The sequence below is a fragment of the Nerophis lumbriciformis genome, linkage group LG22 (assembly GCF_033978685.3).
Source record: "Nerophis lumbriciformis linkage group LG22, RoL_Nlum_v2.1, whole genome shotgun sequence".
NCBI classification, from domain to species: Eukaryota; Metazoa; Chordata; class Actinopteri; order Syngnathiformes; family Syngnathidae; genus Nerophis; species Nerophis lumbriciformis.
In genome coordinates, this window is record NC_084569.2 from 36,946,286 (window position 1) to 36,965,373 (window position 19,088).

General features: G+C 43.5%; 1 protein-coding gene across 7 annotated transcripts in view; it reads left to right on the forward strand.

Annotated features, from left to right (window-relative positions):
• Positions 1–18,785, forward strand: part of rbfox1 (RNA binding fox-1 homolog 1) — a 733,656-nt gene extending 714,871 nt beyond the window's left edge. For 3 of the 7 annotated variants that reach the window (XM_061973817.1, XM_061973818.1, XM_061973816.1), the window contains one exon: positions 17,972–18,784. In XM_061973817.1, the coding sequence (XP_061829801.1) occupies positions 17,972–18,094 (123 nt within the window). In that variant the 3' untranslated portion in view covers positions 18,095–18,784. Of the gene's footprint in view, positions 1–17,971 lie in introns of all 7 variants that reach the window. The other 4 variants (XM_061973814.1, XM_061973813.1, XM_061973812.1 and 1 more) reach the window with 3 other exon arrangements.
• Positions 18,786–19,088: the final 303 nt, after the last annotated feature.

Consider the following 19,088-nt stretch of genomic DNA (forward strand, 5'->3'; position numbering starts at 1 on the left):
TGTTCCAAAACCTGTATGTACCTTTCAGCATTAAAGTTAAAAGTTAAAGTACCAATGATTGTCACACACACACTCTAGGTGTGGCGAGATTATTCTCTGCATTTGACCCATCACCCTTGATCACCCCCTGGGAGGTGAGGGGAGCAGTGGGCAGCAGCGGTTGCCGCGCCCGGGAATCATTTTTGGTGATTCAACCCCCAATTCCAACCCTTGATGCTGAGTGCCAAGCAGGGAGGTAATGGGTCCCATTTTTATAGTCTTTGGTATGACTCGGCCGGGGTTTTTTTGAACTCACAACCTACCGATCTCAGGGCGGACACTCTAACCACTAGGCCACTGAGTAGGTGCCTTCACAGATGTGTAAGTTACCCATGCCTGGGGCACTAATGCACCCCCATACCATCACAGATGCTGGCTTTTGAACTTTGCGTCGATAACAGTCTGGATGGTTCGCTTCCCTTTTGGTCCGGATGACACGATGTCGAATATTTCCAAAAACAATTTGAAATGTGGACTCGTCAGACCACAGAACACTTTTCCACTTTGTATCAGTCCATCTTAGATGAGCTCGGGCCCAGCGAAGCCGACGGCGTTTCTGGGTGTTGTTGATAAACGATTTTCGCCTTGCATAGGAGAGTTTTAACTTGCACTTACAGATGTAGCGACCAACTGTAGTTACTGACAGTGGGTTTCTGAAGTGTTCCTGAGCCCATGTGGTGATATCCTTTACACACTGATGTCGCTTGTTGATGCAGTACAGCCTGAGGGATCGAAGATCACGGGCTTAGCTGCTCACGTGCAGTGATTTCTCCAGATTCTTTGATGATTTTACGGACCGTAGATGGTGAAATTCCTAAATTCCTTGCTATAGCTGGTTGAGAAAGTTTTTTCTTAAACTGTTCAACAATTTGCTCACGCATTTGTTGACAAAGCGGTGACCCTCGCCCCATCCTTGTTTGTGAATGACTGAGCATTTCATGGAATCTACTTTTATACCCAATCATGGCACCCACCTGTTCCCAATTTGCCTGTTCACCTGTGGGATGTTCCAAATAAGTGTTTGATGAGCATTCCTCAACTTTATCAGTATTTATTGCCACCTTTCCCAACTTCTTTGTCACGTGTTGATGGCATCAAATTCTAAAGTTAATGATTATTTGCAAAAAAGAATGTTTATCAGTTTGAACATCAAATATGTTGTCTTTGTAGCATATTCGACTGAATATGGGTTGAAAATTATTTGCAAATCATTGTATTCCACAGAACACTTTTCCACTTTGCATGAGTCCATCTTAGATGATCTCGGGCCCGGAGAAGCCGGCGGCGTTTCTGGGTGTTGTTGATAAATGGCTTTCGCTTTGCATAGTAGAGCTTTAACTTGCACTTACAGATGTAGCGACCAACTGTATTTAGTGACAGTGGTTTTCTGAAGTGTTCCTGAGCCCATGTGGTGATATCCTTTAGAGATTGATGTCGGTTTTTGATACAGTGCCGTCTGAGGAATGGAAGGTCACGGTCATTCAATGTTGGTTTCCGGCAATGCCGCTTACGTGGAGTGATTTCTCCAGATTCTCTGAACCTTTTGATGATATTATGGACCGTAGATGTTGAAATCCCTAAATTTCTTGCAATTGCACTTTGAGAAACGTTGTTCTTAAACTGTTTGACTATTGTTGTGGACAAAGGGGTGTACCTCGCCCCATCCTTTCTTGTGAAAGACTGAGCATTTTTTGGGAAGCTGTTTTTATACCCAATCATGGCACCCACCTGTTCCCAATTAGCCTGCACACCTGTGGGATGTTCCAAATAAGTGTTTGATGAGCATTCCTCAACTTTATCAGTATTTATTGCCACCTTTCCCAACTTCTTTGTCACGTGTTGCTGGCATCAAATTCTAAAGTTAATGATTATTTGCAAAAAAAAAAAAATGTTTATCAGTTTGAACATCAAATATGTTGTCTTTGTAGCATATTCAACTGAATATGGGTTGAAAAGGATTTGCAAATCATTGTATTCCGTTTATATTTACATCTAACACAATTTCCCAACTCATATGGAAACGGGGTCTGGATTCAGCCGCCTTTTTTGTCGTCCACGTCCCTTGCTTTTATTGTGTTTCCATTGTTGGGCGCTGCACTAGGTGCCTGGCGGGGAGAGGAGTGGAAATAATGGAGACTAAATGGTCAATTACCACATTTTGTTTTACTCATGAGGAGAATGGCCATCTGAGATTTTGGATCCAAATTCTGAATTACAACGATCTAATCATCATAATTGTGCCCATACTTATGAACCCATTCAGTTCCTAGTGCACTTATCAGGAGCACAGATATTATTAAACGACAGAAACCTTCACGCTCACCTGGGATACCTAGGTCATAGGGATGATGTTCGAAACCGGTTCTCCCGGTTGTTCGATAAGAAAAGAACCGATTCCATGGACTCAAGTCCCTTTTTGAGAACCGGTTCCCGTTATCGAGGCCACTATAGTAAAGAAAAAGAGTTGGTTCTGTATTCGAATCCCTGGGAACGAATCCCGTCCCACAGGAAATGCCCTATGGCACATCCCAGGAAATTACATAGCTCAGTCATTAGGCGGCAGATACAGAAGCAGCGACAACAATAAACCGGAAAAAAACGCCTCAAGGCATGGCTTCATTTTACAAAAAAATACGACGAGGAAACGGCTATCTGCAACAACAGTCAATATTTTTTTTTCTTTTTTTTTTTTCTTATAAAATAAAAGTGAGCTTTTGTTAAACCAAATATTGTGTGTAGCATAGCTTTCGTCGGTAAAGTGTGCGGAACAAACGTCCAATTTCTTGCCACTTTGGCATCTTTGGGCCACTGGTGCAACTTGAATCCGTCCCTGTTCGTGTTGTTACACCCTCCGACAACACACCGACGAGGCATGATGTCTCCAAGGTACGGAAAACAGTCGAAAAAACGGAGAATAACAGAGCTGATTTGACTCGGTGTTTGAGAAAATGACGGATTGCTTCCCGATGTGACGCCACGTTGTGACGTCATCGCTCCGAGAGCGAATAATAGAAAGGCGTTTAATTCGCCAAAATTCACCCATTTAGAGTTCGGAAATCGGTTAAAAAAATATATGGTCTTTTTTCTGCAACATCAAGGTATATATTGACGCTTACATAGGTCTGGTGATAAAGTTCCCCTTTAAGCTTTTTTATTTCACTTTTATTATGTTTTTGTTTATTTAATAGTATTTTTAGAATGTGCCGTGGGCCTTTAAAACATTAGCTGTGGCCCGCAAATGGCCTCCGGGGCACACTTTTGACACCCATGCTATAGATAATAAAAAATAAAATGTGATAAATCTATGGATAAAAAGCAGAGCCTGGCGACGCATGCGCGTTTATCATAACTCTCTCTCTCTCTCTCTCTCTGTCTCTGCCCCTTCCTCACCAATGCTGCTGCTTGTGCACACCTTCACAATTTGTTTTGTTTTCAACCCCTTCTTAACCCTGAACGTACATTGAAAATACACGCAACCCTAACTCAAAATGCCGGACATTTGAGGCATTTAAAAAGGAACATTATCACCAGACCTATGTAAGCGTCAATATATACCTTGATGTTGCAGAAAAAAGACCATATATTTTCTAACCGATTTCCGAACTCTAAATGGGTGAATTTTGGCGAATTAAACGCCTTTCTAATATTCGCTCTCGGAGCGATGATGTCACATCGGGAAGCAATCCGCCATTTTCTCAAACACCGAGTCAAATCAGCTCTGTTATTTTCAGTTTTTTTCGACTGTTTTCCGTACCTGGGAGACATCATGCCTCGTCGGTGTGTTGTCGGAGGGTGTAACAACACGAACAGGGACGGATTCAAGTTGCACCAGTGGCCCAAAGATGCCAAAGTGGCAAGAAATTGGACGTTTGTTCCGCACACTTTACCGACGAAAGCTATGCTACGACAGAGATGGCAAGAATCTAGAGATGCGCGGATAGGCAATTATTTCATCCGCAACCGCATCAGAAAGTCGTCAACCATCCGCAATCCACCCGATCTAACATTTGATCAGAACTGCATCCGCCCGCCATCCGCCCGTTGTTATATATCTAATATAGACGATGCAAGGCATTAGTGAGGTTATAAAGCTTTTGCCTGTTAAAGAAAGGAGACTGATCCAATGCAGCACAGACATTCGCGTGCCACGCTGTCACGACCCAGACGCACACCAGTGCGCAATCATATGGGAGCCGCGCTGAGCGCACCTCCAAGCGCGTCTCGCTGCCGGCGATGGCCGGGTATATGGGCCCGACGCTCCAGCGCCATCCATTTTCAGGGCTAGTTGATTCGGCAGGAGGGTTGTTACACACTCCTTAGCGGGTTCCAACTTCCATGGCCACCGTCCTAGCTGCTGTCTATATCAACCAGGGTGAGCCCCACCCCTTTCGTGAGCGCACTGCGCGCGGAGTGACCCCTGTTACGCGCCCCCGGCAACAGGGGTGGCGGGCAGGTAAACTGCGCGGGCGGAGCGCGCGGAGTGACCCCTGTTACGAGCCCCCGGCCACGGGGGTGGCGGGCAGGCAAGCTGCTTACCTGTTGCGCGTGACGCCGGCCGCGGCGAAGGCGGACGAGGCGGGGTGTCGGTGCGGTGGGCGCGGTGGTGACCCTGGACGTGCGTCGGGCCCTTCTCGCGGATCGCCTCAGCTACGGCTCCCGGTGGGGCCTTCTCAGGGGAAGGGGCCTCGGTCCCGGACCCCGGCGAGGCGTCGGGGGCCTTCTCCGCTCCGTAAAAGTGTCCATCTCTTTTCTTTTCTTTTTCTTCTTCTGTTGTGGCATATGCAGCAGGTGCCTGCTCGTTTTTCGTATGTGGGTAACAACATTTAACTATGTATATATATTTCCCAATTGGTTTAACTGCCACCCGCCTGAATCTATTTAAAATCTAATTTTTTTTAATTTCAATCGCCCGACCCGACCCGACCCGACCCGCTGATAAAATCTAATTGTGCCCGCAAACCGCGCATCTCTAATGTGTGGATATCCTGCGACACTCAAAGCAGATGCATTTCCAACGATAAAGTCAAAGAAATCTGCCGCCAGACCCCCATTGAATCTGCCGGAGTGTGTGAGCAATTCAGGGACAAAGGACCTCGGTAGCAAGGCAAGCAATGGCGGCAGTTTGTTCCCACAGACATCAACTCCAAAACTGGACAGATCAGCTTTCAGGAAAAGAGCGCGGATGAGGGTATGTCTACAGAATATATTAATTGATGAAAATTGGGCTGTCTGCACTCTCAAAGTGCATGTTGTTGCCAAATGTATTTCATATGCTGTAAACCTAGTTCATAGTTGTTAGTTTCCTTTAATGCCAAACAAACACATACCAATCGTTGGTTAGAAGGCGATCGCCGAATTCGTCCTCGCTTTCTCCCGTGTCGTTTTCGTCGGTTTCGCTTGCATACGGTTCAAACCGATATGGCTCAATAGCTTCAGTTTCTTCTTCAATTTGGTTTTCGCTACCTGCCTCCACACTACAACCATCCGTTTCAATACATGCGTAATCTGTTGAATCGCTTAAGCCGCTGAAATCCGAGTCTGAATCCGAGCTAATGTCGCTATAGCTTGCTGTTCTTTCCGCCATGTTTGTTTGTGTTGGCTTCACTATGTGACGTCACAGGAAAATGGACGGGTGGTTAAAATCAGGCACTTTGAAGCTTTTTTTTAGGGATATTGCGTGATGGGTAAAATTTTGAAAAAAACTTATATAATAAGCCACTGGGAACTGATTTTTAATGGTTTTAACAATTCTGAAATTGTGATAATGTTCACCTTTTAAGAAACTCAGCAAAAGAGGACATGTCCGGGGAAAAGAGGACGTATGGTCAGTCTAGTTACCGGGACAACACTAGCACCCATTGGCAGAAATGTAGATCGGCGCCTATGATACACGTCACATGTTTGTAGCGTCTGAATATTATCCTTTTGTCATATCTACTCATCCATATATAGTGTGACTTTGCAGGCTACTTTTTTATTTTATTTTATTTTTACAGTCTTCAGCCCCCGCTTCCCCGACCGGAGCTCTCGGGCTTTGTGCGCGGGCTTTTTCTGCAGCGCTGACATCTCCTCACTTAAACTTAATTGAATTTGTCTGTGCTGCTAACGGCAGTCCAAATGCCACATTAATCCTGCCTGTAAAAGGTGATGAATGTCCTCACGCTTTGGCAGCCGCGGTCCATGTTAGTTATTATATTTCTAATTTGGTGGATACCACCTCACCCTGCACTTCCCTGCTAATGAAATAATTAGTCATTTTGATAATTAAATCTCCCGCGGCGCCGCGGCCAAAGGGGGATCAGGCAGCGCGAGGAGGAAGAGTTGACTCGGAGATGGTCAGCCGGGAAGGACGAGTTTGTTTCAATCCCTCGCTCAAACTGAAAAGCAATAACATGATGCGATTTAGCAGCTATTCACCAAATTATGCTCGGGTGTAACCTGTCAGGTGAATGCAATTAATTGTTAACAATAAGCATGAATGTGAAACCGCCATGGTTCTCCAAATACATGTCTGTCATACTAAATGATTCATTGCTCACCTGTCTTGCTGTGTATTACATCAGCTGACTATGGACGGCCAGGTTATAAATGAAGCATGGCAGGTTTCAATCCGGTCTCTAAATGCATACTTCATTCTTTTTTTGGTCAGTTCTAACATGGCGCAACTAAGTACAACTGCTTGAATTTTTACATTTCCAGCAGGTTTAAAAGCTTTTTTTCCCCATCCAAAATAGATGTATGTCCTCACTACGCCTGCAGGTATTTTGGGGAAAAACATACCCACACTCGGTTGACAAAAATGTTCATCCATACCAATGATGAAATATGCATTTGTTGGCTTTTACCCTCAGGTCAAAGCAACACTTGCATTACAAAAACAACTATTAGCATAGCAAAGTACACTGCAGGAAAAAAGGGATGATTCAGGATAAGGGTTACAGCTTTGGCATACTTGCCAACCCTCCCGGATTTTCCGGGAGACTCCCGAAATTCAGCGCCTCTCCCGAAAACCTCCCAGGACACATTTTCTTCCGAAAATCTCCCGAAATTCAGGTTCGCTTTCCCACAATATAAACAGCGTGCCTGCCCAATCACGTTATAACTGTAGAATGATCGAGGGCGAGTTCTTGGTTTCTTATGTGGGTTTATTGTTAGGCAGTTTCATTAACGTCCTCCCAGCGCGGCAACAACACACAACAACAGCAGTCACGTTTTCGTCTACCGTAAAGCAGTTCGTCTGCCGTAAACAGCAATGTTGTGACACTCTTAAACAGGACACTCTAGTGCATTTGATGAAAGCACTTTTGTGCGTGCCACACAGCAATGCATCATCAGAGAGGGTGTTCAGCATGGTTAGAAAATTAGTGACAGAGAATAGAACAAGGATGGACAATTCAACCCTTAACTCAACAATCAGTAGATGAGTGTTATGTGTTTGTATATGTGTAAATAAATGAACACTGAAATTCAAGTATTTATATATATATATATATATATATATATATATATATATATATATATATATATATACATATATATATATATATATATATAAATAAATATATATATATATATATATATTAAAATAAATATATATTTATAGCTAGAATTCACTGAAAGTCAAGTATTTCTTGTGTATATATATATATATATATACATATATATATATATATATATATATATATATATATACAGTATATATATATATATATATATATATATACACACACATATATATATACATATATATGTATGAAAGACTTAATATGTATATGTATTATATATATATATATATATATATGTGTATATATATATATATATATACACATATATATATATATATATATATATATATATATATATATATATATATATATATATATATATATATATATATATGAAATACTTGACTTGGTGAATTCTAGCTGTAAATATACTCCTCCCCTCTTAACCACGCCCCCCCCCCCTGCCGAAATCGGAGGTCTCAAGGTTGGCAAGTATGAGCTTTGGTGTGGTATAAATAAACTTTTGTGAAGGTATGTGCGTATAAGCTTTATACTTCTCTGCACGTTTAATATTGGAAAGTACTGACGTATACAACATAATGTAAACATTGGGTTCCATTCTCATATCCGCTGTGTTGTCATTTAGGATAGGACAGACCAGTGGTGTCCAAACCACGGCACAAGTTCAATTTCAATAAGCAACCTGGCCGTGCAGGGTGTTTTTTATATCAAATATAAATACCCAGGGGTCTGACAGGTGGCAAATTGTCACCATTTTGTCCACAATGTGAAAATGTTAGGCTTTTTTTTAATTTTTTTAATTTTTATTTTTATTTTTATTTTTATTTATTTTATTTACCGTATTTTTCGGAGTACAAGTCGCACCGGAGTATAAGTCGCACCTGCCGAAAATGCATCATAAAGAAGGAAAAAAACAAGTCGCACTGGAGCCCGGCCAAACTATGAAAAAAACTGCGACTTATAGTCCGAAAAATACGGTATTTATTTATTTATTTTTATTTGTATTTATTTTTTTAAGAATTTATTAATCTCTACCGCTATCGCTCTACCAACCGGCGGTATAGCTCGGTTGGTAGAGCGGTCGTGCCAGCAACTTGAGGGTTGCAGGTTCGATCCCCGCTACCGCCACCCTAGTCCCTGTCGTTGTGTCCTTGGGCAAGACACTTTACCCACCTGCTCCCAGTGCCACCCACACTGGTTTAAATGTAACTTAGATATTGGGTTTCACAATGTAAAGCGCTTTGAGTCACTTGAGAAAAAGCGCTATATAAAATGTAATTCACTTCACAATCACTCAAACAAAACAATACACAACAATAGCAACACAATGTGAAAGTGTTAGGCTTTTTTGACATTTCAAGCCCAGCACCTACTTATACTTATACTTATACGACCCAATCCAAACAACCTTTCCTAGTCATGGTGCGGAGAAAAAAAAACATTCAACCGGCACAAAAATTCTAATTTGATCAAATCTATTCACTTTGGAAGTATTTTGGTGTCATACTTCAGATATATATGATGATAGCTTCAACATAGAGGCAACTTGTTTTCCCACTCTACTGGAGGCCCCAGGCCCTTAGTAAGAGTCCATCAAATACGACAGAAAACGCCATTGAAAACTGTGTTTACGTATACATCTCACAAGGTGCCAACAAAGACAGCTCTATAAACAGTAAACCTACACAATACGTCGTTGCTCATCGGAGAAGCATGTGGATAGGCTCAAACTGACAACAAAGTGTAAGGAACAAACAATGTTGAAAGGAAAAGCCTTCTTTGATGAATTATGGGGCATCTTGGCGGGAGGCCAACGATATTAGACTTTGAAACCCCTGACCTACTCTACATTAGAGCTGTACTCTGGCACGCTTTGGGTTCTGAAGCTATGTCTACACTAAGCCGGATAACCCCTTAAACGAATAATTACTTAGCCTAAGCCCCGTTTCAGCCACACTAAACCATCGTTTAAGGTCCCCCTCTTTGGACAATTTTTTACACGGGTAAGTGCGCCGTGTGTTTCTTGAATCTCCGGCTCTTAGCTTTGTATGGACTCATTGATCGTTTACAAACTGAGTTCGGAGAGGAAGTGACCCACACAGAAAGTGACGTCAGAAAGAACACGCCACAGCCAGCTTCATAACAACCTATTCGGTAACTCGGTGGGCAACCACTAGAAAGATGGAGGCGAGTCATCCAGACATGCCCGTGTTTCCTCTTCCTCTACATGCTTGTGGAAATCACACATGAATACCTAAAGAGAAAGCCATTGCAGCTATTTGGGATACAACACTTCTCAGACGGCAAGAGAACTTTCCAATGTCAGCGGTGATTCTACTTACTGAAAAACGTTGTCCATTTGTCGAAGGAGAGACAATGAGAATGGCAGGCTCCCGTGGATGTGATAAAAAAGGTAGCGCGTGCTTTGTATTACCTGGCCGTCGAGGGAAGACTACGGAAAACGGCGAATGCTTTTGGACTGGCAAAGCAGACTGTGTCAGTTATTGTCCGCCATGTATGTCACGGACTCAACGTCTCGGTCCAGAGTATATAAAGTCACCAAAAAGGAATGGACAATGAAGGTGAAGACAAAAGAGTGAGGAGTGTCCTGACCAGATATCTAGATCCCTAGATTGATTGATGTAAAATGTTCTTTATCACATTGTTTACTTTACGTGTTTATTAAAGATGGGGTTAATTTATGATGGCTCAGGTGTGATTCACTACAATAGGGCCCCACAGCACACTGGATTCCAGTTCATTGAAATACCACAACCATACTTGCCAACCTTGAGACCTCCGAATTCGGGAGATTGGGGGGTGGGCGGGGTCGGGGGTTAGGGGGGTGGAGGAGTATATTAATAGCTAGAATTCACTGAAATTCAAGTATTTCTTATATATACTGTATATATATATATAGTACAGTACACAGTAGAGATGCGCGGATAGGCAATTATTTCATCCGCAACCGCATCACAAAAGTCGTCAACCATCCGCATCCACCCGAACTAACATTTAATCAAAACCGCACCCGCCCGTTGTTATATATCTAATATAGAGGATGCAAGGCATTAGTGAGGTTATAAAGCTTTTGCCTGTCGAAGAAAGGAGACTGATCCAATGCAGCAGAGACATTCAATGCGTGCCACGCTGTCACGGCCCAGACGCACACTAGTGCGCAATCATCTGGGAGCCGCGCTGAGCGCACCGGCCTCCAAGCGCGCTCGCGCCACTCAAACTGCTGCAGGCAGCTGCGTTCTATCTTGTTTTAACATCCTGTGGCACTCTTCTGGGATCACGGCGGACGAAACTGCTCATGCTCAGGGTGTTTGTGGAGGTTCGGGGTTTTGCACAAATGTGATGCACCATGTTAGATGTCCCGGTTTTGTGACTGTCGTAGACATAAACAGCGTCGCAGCTCTTGCAAATCACGTAGCCAGCATTACTATCATCCTGATTTACAACCTCATAAAAACGAGTCCACGCTGAACTTTTCTGGCCTTTTTTTCCCCTGGTCTTTAGTATTCCCTTTTTTAGTTTGTCGCGTACCACGTTTGCTGCCGGCTTTGCCATCTCTTTTTTTCTTCTTCTTCTGTTGTGGCATATGCTGCAGGTGCCTGCTCGTTTTTCGTATGTGGGTAACAACATTTAACTATGTATATATATTTCCGAATTGGTTTAACTGCCACCCGCCTGAATCTATTTAAAATCTAATTTTTTTTTATTTCAACCGCCCGACCCGACCCGCGGATAAAATCTAATTTTTTTTTATTTCAACCGCCCGACCCGCGGATAATCCGCGGACTCCGCGGTTGTGTCCGCAAACCGCGCATCTCTAGTACACAGTAATGAAAACACAGTTGTTCTACTAACTGTACTGTACTTGCTGCTTACTTTAAAAAAAAATAACACTTACTTTTCACTATTTGAGTAGCCTTTGTTCTGCCATTTGAGTACTGGCGAGCGATCTCTGAATCCTTTAACATATCCTTCACGGATTTGTTGAAAACATCCGCAAATGACAACGGGATGTTTCTCGCAGCTATCAACATAGCCATCTTTGTCTCGGCATATGTTACACCCTCGGGTCTCCATTTAGCAAGGTGGCCCATAATACTGCGCTGCCGCCTCCTTGTGCTTCTCTGACCGTTCATGAGTGACTATATCATACTTGCCAACCTTGAGATCTCCGATTTCGGGAGGTGGGGGGAGGGGGTGGGGGTGGGCGTGGTCGGGGTGGTACGGGGGCATGGTTGGGGGCGTGGCTAAAAGGGGAGGAGTATATTTACAGCTAGAATTCACCAAGTCAAGTATTTCATATATATATATGTATATGTATATAAATATATATATATATATATATATATATATATATATATATAAGAAATACTTGACGTTCAGTGAATTCTAGCTATATATATATATATATATACATATATATATATATATAAAATAAATACTTGAATTTCAGTGTTCATTTATTTACACTTATACACACACATAACACTCATCTACTCATTGTTGAGTTAAGGGTTGAATTGTCCATCCTTGTTCTATTCTCTGTCACTATTTTTCGAACCATGCTGAACTGATGATGCATTGATGTGTGGCACGCACAAAAGTGCTTTCATCAAATGCACTAGATGGCAGTATTGTCCTGTTTAAGAGTGTCACAACATTGCTGTTTACGGCAGATGAACTGCTTTACGGTATACAAAAAAGTGACTGCTGTTGTGTGTTGTTGTCACGCTGGGAGGACGTTAATGAAACTGCCTAACAATAAACCCACATAAGAAACCAAGAACTCGCCCTCCATCATTCTATAGTTATAACGTGATTGGGCAGGTACGCTTTTTTATATTGTGGAGGACCTGAGTCTGCCTGAATTTCGGGAGATTTTCGGGAGAAAATTTGTCACGGGAGGTTTTCGGGAGAGGCGCTGAATTTCGGGAGTCTCCCGGAAAATCCGGGAGGGTTGGCAAGTATGGACTATATCCATTCGGCCACCGTGTTATGGGTTGTAGATAAACCTATGGATAACGGAGACATATATAATAGTCTCCTTTTCAGGTGAGAGGACGCTAAAGGCAGTGCCTTTAAGGCACGCCACCAATATTGTTTGTCCGTCTGGAAATTTTGGACATTACTACTTGCCGTAGTTTTGAATCCGGGTGTTGTGTGTCAGTGTATTAACGTGCCGTCTGGAATAAACACACGCTGAGAAATAGCTCTGTGCCTGCCTACTTTATGGGTTATAGATAGGGATGATGCTCGAAACCGGTTTTCCCGGTTGTTCGATAAGAAAAGAACCGAGTCCTCGGACTCGAATCCCTTTTTGAGAACCGGTACCCGTTATCAAGACCGCTATAGTAAAATATAAGAGTTGGTTCTTTATTCGAATCCCTCAGAACGAATCCCTTCCCACAGGAATTGCCCTGTGAGACGCAATGTAATATGCCCATTTGATTGTAGACTCTTACTGACACCTTGTGGCGATATGAAAATACTACGCGTCATTAGTTTGGGCACTTCCGGGTTGAGACAATTAAGAAGTAGACAAGTTGTGTTAGCACCTACAAGCCTTGGAAAAGATAAGTCTGTAAGTAAACTGTTTAACTTGTTTGTATAACTCAATATTAAGGTGGAAAGTGTTTCAATTTGATACTAAGATGTCTATTGAAAAACGATTTTTGTGCACTGTTTCAACACTCAGAAGTATTTGTTTGATGATAGTACCGTATATTTGTGTGAAACTAATATTTACATATTGTGTATTACATTTCAGTATGTTAATTGAATCACATAGCTTATACATTTGTCAGTGTGTGTATTTCAGTTAAAAATAAATAAATAAATAACAGTCCAGTGCAAGACAAAAGTAAAGATAGGAAAAGACGAAGCAAGATCGACAACAATAAAGAGCCTAAATGGATTAATCTGCTTTGGAACTTTATTAGACGTCTTGGATTGTTTGTTAGCTGTCTGCCAAGCTGTATAACCTCAACACGTATAGTGAGGGCAGAACAGGCAATATTTAATTATTGCCAGGCTTTGCTCTCATGTAAGGGGGGAAGAATTGTTGATTGATGACTGTGGTGTTCTTAGTGTCATAGTGTGTGTAGTTAGTATGTTCCAATAGCAGCAGAAGTGCACTTTTTGGAGAGCTGTATTATTTTCAGTTTTGTGCCCAAGGGACTGATGTTATTTAACACTATATTATTATTTATACACCTATAGTGATCACAGAGACAGGTTGTTTTTGTGTTACTGTATATATTTGTTTTTCTGAAAAATCCCACTTAATTTACTTTGGGTAATAACAGTCAATATTTAATTTTTTTTCGGGGGGTAACAGTCAATATTTATTTATTTATTTGATTTGATTTTTTTCTTATAAAATAAAAGTGAGCTTTTGTTAAACCAAATATTGTGTTTTTATCCATATACAACAACCTATCTAGAATCGATAAGGAATCGGTTCGATAAGAGAATTCGATAATGGGCTTGAACTCGATAATTTCTTATCAAACATCATCCCTATCCATCCATCCATCCATCTTCTTCCGCTTATCCGAGGTCGGGTCGCGGGGGCAGCAGCCTAAGCAGGGAAGCCCAGACTTTCCTCTCCCCAGCCACTTCATCCATCTTCTCCCGGGGGATCCCGAGGCGTTCCCAGGCCAGCCGGGAGACATAGTCTTCCCAACGTGTCCTGGGTCTTCCCCGTGGCCTCCTACCGGTTGGACGTGCCCTAAACACCTCCCGAGGGAGGCGTTCGGGTGGCATCCTGACCAGATGCCCGAACCACCTCATCTGGCTCCTCTCCATGTGGAGGAGCAGCGGCTTTACTTTGAGTTCCTCCCGGATGGCAGAGCTTCTCACCCTATCTCTAAGGGAGAGACCCACCACCCGGCAGAGGAAACTCATTTTGGTCGCTTGTACCCGTGATCTTGTCCTTTCGGTCATTACCCAAAGCTCATGACCATAGGTGAGGATGGGAACGTAGATCGACCGGTACATTGAGAGCTTTGCCTTCCGGCTCAGCTCCTTCTTCACCACAACAGATCGATACAGCGTCCGCATTACTGAAGACGCCGCACCGATCCGCCTGTCGATCTCACGATCCACTCTTCCCTCACTCGTGAACAAGACTCCTAGGTACTTGAACTCCTCCACTTGGGGCAAGATCTCCTCCTCAACCCCAAGATGGCACTCCACCCTTTTCCGGGCGAGAACCATGGACTCGGACTTGGAGGTGCTGATTCTCATCCCAGTCGCTTCACACTCGGCTGCGAACCGATCCAGTGAGAGCTGAAGATCCTGGCCAGATGAAGCCATCAGGACCACATCATCTGCAAAAAGCAGATACCTAATCCTGCAGCCACCAAACCGGATCCCCTCAACACATCATCCCTAGTTATAGATAAACCTATGGATAATGGAAACATATATAATAGTCTCCTTTTCAGGTGAGAGATGACGCTAAAGGCAGTGCCTTTAAGGCACGCCCCCAATATAGTTGTCCGGCTCGAAATACGGGAGAATGGTTGTCCCGGGAGATTTTCGGGAGAGGCACTGAAATTCGGGAGTCTCCCGGAAAATTCGGGAGGGTTGGCAAGTATGACCACAACACTGGATATTGTTCAGATAAGTTACATTTCATTGAAGAACTTGCACACAAAGCAACACTGGAGGTGACTATGACATGCGCATTTTCTGCGCATGCGTACTAGGTCGCGTTGCGCCGGCTGACGGATGGGGGGCTGGGGTCTTAAAACGACCATTGTGTGTGTGTGTGGACAAGAATAAGGTGAGGTGGGATTTACTCTGGATAACTTTAGCCATACTTGCCAACCCTCCCGGATTTTCCGGGAGACTCCCGAAATTCAGCGCCTCTCCCGAAAACCTCCCGGGACAAATTTTCTCCCGAAAATCTCCCGAAATTCAGGCGGAGCTGGAGGCCACGCCCCCTCCAGCTCCATGCGGACCTGAGTGACGTGTTGACAGCCTGTTCACAACATTGCCGTAAACAGCAATGTTGTGACACTTTTAAACAGGACAATACTGCCATCTACTGTACATACATATGTGACCCACCCATAATGTGTCACATTTTTGTGTTGATTTATTTATTTTATTTTGTGGTTTGAATTCGTTTTTGGAGCTGTCATTCCACATTTATCAGTATTCACATTGGTCAGTAGGGGGCAGCAGGGCGTTTCTTCCCAATTGAATGCTATCACCTCACCTGCAGACCGGAAGTGTCTTGTCATTCTGATGAGCGCGACCAGTCTGTGAACAATTGAAACGTCCTGTGTGCTTTTTCCTCCTGTATAACAGGTTAGTTTTGGTGAATCAACTCACTGAATAATATCCATGTGATCTTTATAAGTTTAAGTACACATTCTGATGGTGGAGCCTAACTCTAAAGTGTTTGTGAGTTGTAGTTTGTATTTGTGAATGAATCCAGTGCACAGCTGCAGTAATCAATACAAAAAGGCGACGTGAGTGCGCAATGTTTATATAGGAACTTCTGATCCTAATTCAGAATCCCAAATTAGAGCTCCCGTTTTCTTATTGATTTTATAATGTATATTTGTATAATGTGTGTGTTCTGAAATAGTGACAAGAGAATAGAACAAGGATGGACAATTCAACCCTTAACTCAACAATGAGTAGATGAGTGTTATGTGTGTGTATATGTGTAAATAAATGAACACTGAAATTCAAGTATTTCTTTATATATATATATATATATATATATGTATATATATATATATTAGAGATGCGCGGTTTGCGGGCACAACCGCGGAGTTTGCGGATTATCCGCGGATCGGGCGGATGAAATTAAAAAAAATTAGATTTTATCCGCGGGTTGGGTCGGGTCAGGTGGTTGAAATAAAAAAAAATTAGATTTTAAATAGATTCAGGCGGGTGGCAGTTAAACCAATTCGGAAATATATATACATAGTTAAATGTTGTTACCCACATACGAAAAACGAGCAGGCACCTGCAGCATATGCCACAACAGAAGAAAAAAAAAAAAAGAGATGGACACTTTTACGGAGCCCCACCGGGAGCCGTAGCTGAGGCGATCCGCGAGAAGGGCCCGACGCACGTCCAGGGTCACCACCGCGCCCACCGCACCGACACCCCGCCTCGTCCGCCTTCGCCGCGGCCGGCGTCACGCGCAGCAGGTAAGCAGCTTACCTGCCTGCCACCCCCGTGGCCGGGGGCTCGTAACAGGGGTCACTCCGCGCGCTCCGCCCGCGCAGCTTACCTGCCCGCCACCCCTGTTGCCGGGGGCGCGTAACAGGGGTTACTCCGCACGCAGTGCGCTCACGAAAGGGGTGGGGCTCACCCTGGTTGATATAGACAGCAGGACGGTGGCCATGGAAGTCGGAACCCGCTAAGGAGTGTGTAACAACCCACCTGCCGAATCAGTTAGCCCTGAAAATGGATGGCGCTGGAGCGTCGGGCTCATACCCGGCCGTCGCCGGCAGCGAGACGCGCTTGGAGGTGCGCTCAGCGCGGCTCCCATATGATTGCGCACTGGTGTGCGTCTGGGTCGTGACAGCGTGGCACGCGAATGTCTGTGATGCATTGGATCAGTCTCCTTTCTTTAACAGGCAAAAGCTTTATAACCTCACTAATGCCTTGCATCGTCTATATTAGATATATAACAACGGGCGGGTGCGGGCGGGTGCAGTTCTGATCAAATGTTACATCGGGTGAATGGCGGATGGTTGACGACTTTCTGATGCGGTTGCGGATGAAATAATTGCCTATCCGCGCATCTCTAATATATAATAAAACATATATATATATATATATATAGCTAGAATTCACTGAAAGTCAAGTATTTCTTATATATATATATATATATATATATATATCTTAACCACGCCCCGCCCCACCGACCACGCCCCCCACCTCCCGAAATCGAAGGTCTCAAGGTTGGCAAGTATGACTTTAGCCGTCTTAGTGTAGAAGGGGCCTTAGACGTTTATAAGCTGAAGGGAACCTAGCAAAAAATGATACTCACCTTTCTTAGCCATAATTCAGCATGATCCATCTTCAAAGACCTTTGATTTGGGTTTTTTTGTCCATCCGTCCCTTTAATTTGTCATGATCAACTGGATTTCTTTCACATAGCTGTTGGCATGTTCCCCTGGCATGAAGCGTCTCGCTGTCCTTGCTGCATGACGATTGATCCGGTCACGGGTCTTTTCATCCACCACGGCTTTACACCGGAATAACGGTAACGTAAGACCGGAAACGTAGTCGCTGAACGTAAAAAAAGGTTGTCTTTGTTCTTGGCTGCTTTCTGTGCTTCCTTGAACCTGTCTTTGCCGTCTGGAGTACTGGATGTGTGTGTGATACGATGTTTGTCTGTACATGTTTTTCAGAATACATTCGCCCCGCTGTCAGATGCCAAAACCCGGAGCCACGTCGACGATGTGGGGCTTGTGCTGTCCTCTCTCCAGGCTAGTATATACCGGGGAGGCTACAGCCGCTTTGCACCCTATTAACAGCGCGGCCAACCGAAACGCAACAAACGGACAGGAAGAACGTGTGTGTGTATGAATGTGTGTGTGTGTGTGTGTGCGCGTGAGAGAATGCGATCCGCAAGTTCAAAAGAGAGACATTGCTGAGGCCTGGGTATTGCAATACGTGCAATTTAAGCATAATTTGAAGCATCTCCTAAGCGAGAAAAATATCTAAAAACTAAAAAGACAGCTGATATTTTTCATCTTATACCTCAGATATTTTGTGCTGTGTATTTTGATATTGTGGGTTTTTAATTTATCGAGATTTAAAAATACTTACACATACTTTATCAGCCATAGAGGTTTTTTGTTTTTTTTTGTCCATGGTACTAATAGACAAACTGTTCATGTAAAATTAGGACACGGAGGAAATATTTATCAGATTGTTGTACACCAATCTTGTGGGATTATACTGTATATCAAAGTAACATGTTTTTTGATAGCATGTATCTCCTTTTTCATACATGCCTTTAAGTGGACAACAATGTTGAGGTTGTTGGGTTTTATTTTAAAACTATGATGTATTTTCATGCAGAGGTTAAAGCGGAATCCTAATTCTCCCCCTCATCCTTCCCCCCGTTTTCTGGAAATGTTGTGCCAATTCTCTTATAAGGTTAAGGAAAGGTCCAAGAGCGTGGCCGCCGCTGCTGCTCACTGCTCCCCTCACCTCCCAGGGGGTGGAACAAAGGGATGGGTCAAATGCAGAGGGTAATTTAAAGTTAAAGTACCAATGATTGTCACACACACACTAGGGGTGGCGAAATTATCCTCTGCATTTGACCCATCACCCTTGATCACCCCCTGGGAGGTGAGGGGAGCAGTGAGCAGCAGCGGTGGCCGCGCCCGGGAATCATTTTTGGTGATTTAACCCCCAATTCCAACCCTTGATGCTGAGTGCCAAGCAGGGAGGTAATGGGTCCCATTTGTATAGTCTTGATAAACTCACTACCTACCGTTCTCAGGGCGGACACTCTAA